This window comes from Dioscorea cayenensis, chromosome 1 (assembly GCF_009730915.1).
Source record: "Dioscorea cayenensis subsp. rotundata cultivar TDr96_F1 chromosome 1, TDr96_F1_v2_PseudoChromosome.rev07_lg8_w22 25.fasta, whole genome shotgun sequence".
NCBI lineage: Eukaryota > Viridiplantae > Streptophyta > Magnoliopsida > Dioscoreales > Dioscoreaceae > Dioscorea > Dioscorea cayenensis.
This window is the reverse complement of record NC_052471.1, coordinates 22,270,410-22,278,946: the sequence shown is the minus strand read 5'-3', so window position 1 is coordinate 22,278,946 and position 8,537 is coordinate 22,270,410. Positions and strand designations below refer to the sequence as shown.

The 8,537-nt window shown below is 35.4% G+C and overlaps 1 protein-coding gene and 1 non-coding gene across 2 annotated transcripts; both read right to left on the bottom strand.

Annotated features, from left to right (window-relative positions):
* Window positions 1–757: 757 nt before the first annotated feature.
* Window positions 758–831, bottom strand: TRNAI-UAU. Its single transcript has one exon. It is a non-coding gene; the product is annotated as a tRNA-Ile (tRNA).
* Window positions 832–983: 152 nt separating this feature from the next.
* LOC120263286 (endonuclease MutS2) lies at window positions 984–5,694 on the bottom strand. The gene is made up of 5 exons (XM_039271157.1): window positions 5,070–5,694; window positions 3,976–4,927; window positions 3,358–3,882; window positions 2,513–2,974; window positions 984–1,382 (listed from the first exon to the last, which is right to left on the bottom strand). The coding sequence occupies exons 1-5, from the start codon at window positions 5,630–5,632 to the stop codon at window positions 1,077–1,079; spliced, it is 2,808 nt and encodes a 935-aa protein (XP_039127091.1). The 5' UTR covers window positions 5,633–5,694; the 3' UTR covers window positions 984–1,076.
* Window positions 5,695–8,537: the final 2,843 nt, after the last annotated feature.

Sequence of the window (8,537 nt, the reverse complement as noted above, 5' to 3'; positions counted from 1 at the left end):
TACGACAATTGCATAAACAATAGCATGTTAGTGTTTACAAAAACCATCAGTCTCTATTAAAGAATTATTTAATTCATAAATTTCTTAAGAAATTTTCAGAGTTTGAAAGACATGATTTGTTTTTTTATTTTTTTTACAAAATAGATATGATTTATCATTTGTGAAAATACCACAAAGTTCTCACTTTAACTATGGAATTCTTGAATCTCCTTTTATTTTTCTTATAATTGCATCTCTCATTCTTTGGTAATCATTCCCTTACTCGAAAAAATATTAATTACAATGTAATTTTTCTCTTTGCTTGTTATTTATAATGTTTTGAGTTATATAACACGAAAACAAATAGAAACATCCACATTAAAAACAAAAATAACAAAATTTTCTTATAATTACATCTCTCATTCTTTGGTAATCATTCCCTTACCCGAAATAATGTTAATTACAATGTAATTTTTCTCTTTGCTTATTATTTATAATATTTTGAGTTATATAACACGAAAACAAGTAGAAATGTCCACATAAAAAAATAAATAAATCCAAAAAATAACCTTTTAAGAGTATGAATAATAATATTTTTGTGTGGGAAAAATTTAGAATCTTTTTAAGAGTATGAATAATAATATTTTCATGCCTGGCGCTGTCTGCCAAGTAAGAGTAAAGTCCACAGGCCATGAAGAGGCTTCCTAACACGGTTACACGGCCCATGCTTAGAAGTTTATGAGATGCGAGGGAAATATAAAAGCAAATTCAAGGACAATGGTCCCGGCGGGGCTCGAACCCGCGACCTTCGGCTCATAAGACCAACGCTCTAACCAACTGAGCTACGGGACCGAAGGTGCGTTCCAATGCACAAGAATGAATAAATAACTACTTTTAACACTACTTTCCAACCGGATGACACATAAGGTAGTTTGCATGGTCTGCACAACTGTACATCACATCATGTCAATCGTAACTAACGAAGAATGTGCCTTAATTTAACATTGACCCAAAAATATGATCCCTGCAGAACTCATCACTGTGTTGAACAAAATTGCATTATAGGGAGAAAAGATCATAATAAAAAAATAGATACATTACTTGATATAAGCAATTGTGCAACCATAATTCATGGGGTTCTCTTCTTCAAACTTGGTGACACGAGGATGGCTCCGCAAGATGTGGAGCGTGCGTTCCTTGACAGCACCAGTGCCCATACCATGGACAACAAATAGAACACCATAAGACTTGCACTCAGAAATGGCCATCTGAAGCCTCAAAGCTGCTTCATCAACTCGCATGCCACGTAAATCAACTGTGTTTTTTGATGTTCTCACTGCTGGTCCAAAAGTGGAGTCATCATCTTTGTTCTCTGCTACTATGACCCTTTGAGCAGATCTCCTCTGTTTAAATAGTGTTTACACAAAATTAATTAGGTTTGCTATAATAATAATTTGCTTACTCATGAACATAAGAGAAATGGTAGAGGATAAGCATAGCTGCACATAGGAGTCTAGCCTCTATTTTATATCACATCAGTGTGGCGACATCATGGGAAACAAAATTTTGTAATAAATTTATCCGAATCATGCATATAAAGCCGAATCAACTGAAAATATTAGAGGACAAACATTAGCCAATATTTAGTTAAAGTTTGTTATTTATTGCAGTTAGTTTGTAATAGTTCGTTACATTTGTTACTATGTATGCATATATATATATATATATATTAATGTATCTTGTGATCAATTAGAGATAACATAATACAATCATCTAATATTCACCATTTTAAGGCATCTTTAATCGTTAGAAAGGAATAAAAAATAAAGGTAAGCACATTGTGAATGTTCCAAAGTGGAATTGAAAATAAGCCAAAGAAACAATTTCCACAGGTGGTACACAGAACCATGGCTGAATATGTCTCTCTATACATTATGGACCCATAAACAAGAAAATAAAAAATATTCAAAGATGTGCTATTACAAGGCCACAGAGTTAAAACAGATCAAACATGAAGACCGAAAAAGGTTTGGCATAAGATATTACCACAAAAGCAACATACATACACACACAAAAGAAATCTTAATGGTTGTATCAAATGCAAAGGGGCTAAGAATTACATTACCAGAAGCTTGATGGTCAAAAAAACATTAAATAAACCAAGCAGTGAATTTTATATTTCTTTTAGACACCAACTTCATTTTGCAATTGTTTTCATAAAATAAGCCTTGCTTAGAATCTACAATTGCACTCAAATGAAAGCTGTGCAAACTATAATGTCGGTTACTATAAAGTCTGGGTACAGAAAGCAAAAAAATTTGGTAAGCCAACTGTTCATGAATGACTGCAGAGTGGAATGAAAAATGTGACAGCAGGAAAATATACAAACATATTCCCTAAGGAATCATAATAGACAGAGAGGTTTAAGATGAATTTTCTTCTCTTTTTTTTAAGAAAAAAGGATTGAAATAAACAACTGGGGAAAAAATTTAAAACAATTACAAACTCTGCAGAGGAAAATATAATTGCATACCTGCTCTTTTAAAGGTGGCTTGGATCTATTAAAATTATCCTTCACATTATTGACTGGTCTCATGTCGTTTCTCTTTGTACGTATCCTAATTTTTCCATATTGGACCATTGCAGTACCATCTTCAGCAAGTGTCTCGATAACAGTGGCCAGCTTGTCCCCTAAGCCTTTGACATATACTTTATCTCCAACTTGTGGCATGTATGTACTATGATACTCGGTTTCTTCAGTTAACATAAAACCACTAGCACTGTGTGATGCAACAATTGAAGCAATAGCAGCTTCTGTGTCTCTCATAATGGAATTGAACTGATCTGGATTTGCAATTTCAAGTTGCTTCTCAAATTTCTTGATTATGTCATCCATCCTAGAACTTATAGATCTTAATTCTTGCTGTATCGATTTAGTCTCTTTTGCTTTCAAAGCAGCTTCACGATTCTCTAGATCTTCAGCCTCTGAATTTATCTTCACAAATCAATGAAGAAACATTAACCAAGATTCAGAAGGATGAAATAAATCAAGCATTGACACTATTTCAGTGAAATACAAGTTTACGTTGTCAAAAAACAGAGCCATACCAGCAGGATTGCTCAAAAGCATAGTATTATTTTCAAGAGATCAAAAAAAGTTGTGCCAGAAAGCAAAAAAGAGAGCTTGTATGTGCCAACATTTAGAGGAACACTCACATTATTGAGAACACTGACAATTGGGTAAATGGTGAGTATAGAGTCCAGTTACTTTTTACTATGATAAATGACACCCCAATAAATTACAAGTCAAATAAACAACTGAAACAAAGTGCACAAAGTGAATATATATATATATATATATATATATATTCAGCATACCTCAAAATGCAGCTTCTTAACCTCGGAAAGAATGGATGCAGCTTCCGTAGCTTGAGCCTCCAGGCAGTTCCTTTCTTCCAATAAAGACTGATAAAGTAAACCCTGACGTTCTTTTTGTTTGTCAGGGACTAGTCTTTGCACCCATTGTTGGGCACGATCAAGCACCTCCTGATCAAAGCCAATTGACTTGGCAATGCTCAAGGCATTAGAATTACCGGTACTTCCCCAAAGTATGCGATAGGTAGGTTGCAAGGTGTCCATGCAAAACTCCATGGCTGCATTCTCAAATCGAGAATCAGTAGCTTTCAGAAGACTTAAATCTGTGTAATGGGTTGTCACCATAGCTAGATTGACACAACCAGCAAGGTGCTGCAAAATGCTGGTGGAGAGAGCTACGCCTTCTGAAGGATCAGTTCCACAGCCAATTTCATCGATCAAAACAAGTGATTTTTCTGAAGCAGCATCTAATATTTTGCAGATACGGGAAATATGCGCGCTAAATGTTGAAAGACTATGCTCCAGTGACTTCAATCCAGAAATTAATAGTTTCAGAATACAACTAAAGATGTTCATGAAAACGCATCACACATGTTCTCTTTGAAAGACAAGAGAAACTACCTGGTGATCACCAATATCAGCTAGAATTTGATCAAACCATGGAAGCCTTGGGGTATTCCTGGCAGGTAAAAACAGACCAGCCTTAGACATTATAGCTGCCAAACCCAAAGTTTTCATTGTTGCGGTTTTTCCTCCAGTGTTAGGACCTGAAATCACAACCACCTTCTTTGTATTTTGCACTTTAATGTCCAGAGGCACCGGAGCTTTGCCTTCAAGCAGTTTTCCAGAACTCATTGCCTGATCACTCTGACTCAACATTTTTGCTGTCCCAGATTGTTGCTTTGGAACAAGAGACAAACTTCTAAGAAAAGGTTCAAGAAGTAAAGGGTGCTGGATACCTTCGATATCTACTTGTAAAAAATTTCCATCTCTTCTTGAATCAATTTTCTCAAAGCCTTCAATGAATTCAGGGCAAACACCATTCATCCATTTGGCATAGGCACCTCTGGCACAAGCAAAATCTAATTCCAAAATCTTTTCCATCAAACATCTAATCCTTGTTTCTGAACATGCTACCTCTGCTGTGAGAAAACCTAAAACTGCAAGTTCTTCTGCTCTCTCAGCATTTGATAGCCTAACCTCCATATTATTCAGTTCAATCGCATCCCTTGGCTCCATAAAGTATGTAGCTCCTGAGCTACTAACACTCAGAACAACACCTCCAGGAAGCAAGGACTTATGGGAAGCCTTAATACCAACACACATTCTGGACCGGCGCTTAGTAATCAACGGACTATCAATACCACCAGCCTGGTAAACACTCACAGACACTTCCTTCAACAAAGTGTCGAGTTTCTCCATGTTCTCTTTCCTCTCCAACCTTACGGACTCCAACTTTGCACTAGCTCGATCAAGAATAATAGATAAAGTGCAATCTATACAATACCCTATCTTCTCTACCAATTCAGTCATAAAATCACAGTCTTGAAGTATTCCAAGCAGAGGTGTGAACCTGTCCACATACATGTTCACAAAGTTATTAAATATTGATACAAATAACCAATCAATATCGCTTTCAACATCAAAATCATAGGCATAATAAGAATACACAAATAAATCTATAATTTTCAAGAAGAAAAAAAAAGGCATTGGACCTGTCAGAAGACTCCCCAATTCGCTCCAAATCCTGAAGAACTCGTCTTGCAGCCTGGAGGCTCCGTTCAACAGTGCAAAGCTCACGAACAGTGAGCAACTCACCGGCGACCGCCAACCTCACTATATCCGACACGTCCTCAATTCCAGAGAAATCCAAAGCCTGGGGGAGCAACGCAGCCGCCGCAGTCTGGTCCAACAGCTTCTGGCTCTCCGCCCGAGCCTGACCACTCGGAAGACCACTGCGCTGGCACGCAGCACGTCCTGCGGCCGTAGAAGCAAAGGAGGAGACTTGCGCACAGATGGAAGGCCACTCTAGCGTTTCCTCCGTCTCTTTGCAAAGCTCCTCGGAAAGCCTAACCTTGTTCTCGGTTTCTGGGAATGCAAAGGTCGCTGCTTTGGAGATGGAACTCGGTTGGCTATCATTGTGGATGATGCTGAAACCCCTAGAAATCGAATTGGGAATAGAAATCAAGGATTTGGCAAGGATTAGAACCCTAGATTGGGGAAAATGGTGGAGTTTTGGGGGGTATAAGAGGGGAGTGAAGCCGCGAAGGATCGCCATGAAAAGAAGCACGAATTCGTCGTTCCAGGCTTTCTTATCTTGTTTATTGGATCAGGAGGGAATGCGTGCGGATCCTGGCTTCATATAAGACCGAAACGTCGACCGAATATATGGCGTTTGAATTGGTTTTAAAATAAAAAAAGTGTTTTTTTTTTTTGAAAACTTAAAAAAAAATATTTTTCAAAATATGTTAAGATTGTGTTTGTTTCAAAGGATTTGGAGTTTCATGTGGTTTTTCAAAATGTCCAAATCCCTTATTTTTTTTTAAAATCAGGTAATTGTTTTGAGGTATTTCTTTTGTCATGTGGTTTTGAAATCCCATCAATGAAGAATTTTAGTTTATGGTATAAAACCAAATCCAAGGTTGTGTATTCATTAAAATCCCTCACATGTCATCACGTGAGGGATTCACTACTCCGTCAGTATGAAGGTGAAAATAGCTTACTAGTTTTGGAGTTACAACAACTTCTGAGGAGTTGAAGCTCGTCAACACCAATGCCAGCGCAACTCTCCATTATCGACACCGGAGCAACTTCCTTCTAATTGCAATTCCTCAACTCCGACGCCAGTGCAGCTTTGTTCTTATTGAAGCTCTTCAACCAGGACTAGAGCAGCTTCATCACTGTTTTACCTTCTCCAAAATCCAGCCCTAGCACAGATCTGGCAGTTTAAGCTTTGATTCAGGTAAAAGTGACTTTTTTTTTTGGATGTGAATGTGAATGTTTGGATTGTTTGGTGGTTTGGTTGATTTGGTTTATTTTGGTTATTTTGGCTTTAATTTATTTATTTTGTGAGCAAAGCATGGGTTTTTGTGTTTGTGGCTTTGAGATATGAGAGATATAGCTTTGTTTTATATGTTGGATTAGTGCATTTTTGTGTGTGTGTGTGTTGCTTGAGAGACAGATCTTTGAAAATGTTGCTTGATCTTCAGTTTTGTGTTTGTTTATGTGTTTTTTTGTGTGTTGTAGCTTGAAGGGAGTTATGATGAAACTTTAACAAGATATCTGTGAAAGCATTTGTTGTCATAGTAATGACTTGTTTGGAATTTGTTGAGTTCTTTTAGTATGTGTCTGAAGGATTTGATTTGGTTTTTAATTTTGTTGGTGAGTAGGTGTTGGTAAGAGGTTTTCAGGGGGGTTTGACATCAGCTAAAAAGGAAATTTCAGGTTTCTAGGTTTTTTGCCTCCCTATTGTGAGTTCAATCCTCATCTTCTTTCAGTTTTAGTTCTAGTTTTTATGCATTGATATCTTGCTTTTGTTTTAAGTTCAAGATTTTCATCTTCTATCAGTTTGATAGGAATTCAATAAGTGTATACTTTTGGATAATTTTGGATTGAAGAGGAATGAGAATTGGTTAAAGGGAAAGAAAAAAAAAAGGAAATTTTTATATTTTGATTTGCCTATATACATATCTTTTAAATTACAATAAGGAAATGAAATATGCTAGAGGTTGAATGGATTAGCATATTGTCCAACAAAAGCTCTGTTAGAAGAAAATGGTCTGCAAAAGGGTGGAATGGATTATCATAAAACCTTTCTTTACAAATAACAAACTTGTAAAAATGGCTACAAAAATTTAATTCTCGAAGTGTAAGTTTATATAGATAAAAGTTCATTTGTTGTGTTCTTAGCAAATCTAATAGTTTGCTTTGCATTTATGTCCAGGCAGAGTGTATTGGGATGAAGAACATGATTGACAAGAAAACTGCATATTTGCAAGAATTGGAATATCAAGTAAGTCCATCCATGATGTCTTGTCAAGCATTGAAATATATTATTTTTATTCTTTTGCCTTTTATTGTTTCTTTTATGATGTTCTCTCAAATACAATATTGCTGATCAATGTCATCCATTTGTCTCTATTGAAATCTTGTTTGGGCTGGAATCTTGTATTATGACCTCTATTAGTGATTAACATAAGTATTGATGTGGCATGTATTGGCTTCTTGAACTGATAAATGTGTAATTGTTGTCTATGTTTTTAGGATAATTAAGTTTGATGGCATGAAATGTTCAAATAATTGTAAAAGAACTGATTTAAGCACCCTCTGGTCATCGGGAAAATTGACAGCCTTCTCAAAAATTCTCTCTAGATAACGGGCATGCTAATATTAGTTTACACTGTATTTTTTTATTAATTTTTTGAATGGATATAATTTTGATTTTTATGCCTCACATAAATGAATGCAGATTTAGCAATTATTTATTTATTTATCTATTTTTTATGTTACATCTTTAGTTTTCATGGGTATTCAAATAGAAAGCATATATGGTCAACAGAGATTTACATAAGGGATTTATTTTGCATGACATTGTCATAGTGCAGATATTATAATAATAACAATCTAACAAAGGGTAAGGTTTTATTAATGTGTATACACTATATGATGAGTCAGTCATCACACTTGAGTTTTTTTGGCTTCATAAATTAAAAGATGTAATAGGTGACAGGCTAACATAACTCAAGTTAGAGCTGCTTATTTTATTTTATTTTTTGTTATTGAATTGAAAATTTAATTATAGTCTGTTTTTGTGTGTGTGTGTGTGTGTATTAGAGTCTATTTATGGGTTAGTTACATTTAGTATTATTAAGTAATGGTTGGAATAAAATTTTTGGAATTTTATATTGCGGAGTAGGGAACCTTTATCTCAAATTGTTATAAGCTAGCATGAGGTTTTACTTAAATACAGTGGATTTAAGTAACTTGATTTGCAAATGTCCTTACATGATAATATTCAATGGCAGGTCTCCTGCATTATAATCTTTGACAGCATTACTAGCAGACATATTATGCTCAATTTTCAGTTCTCAGGTTGGCTATTACTTGTGTTCCTTTGATTTTGTATAATTGTTTTTTGTTTTATACTCTTTGGAAGCATGTGGGTAAATTCTTATGGGTATCAA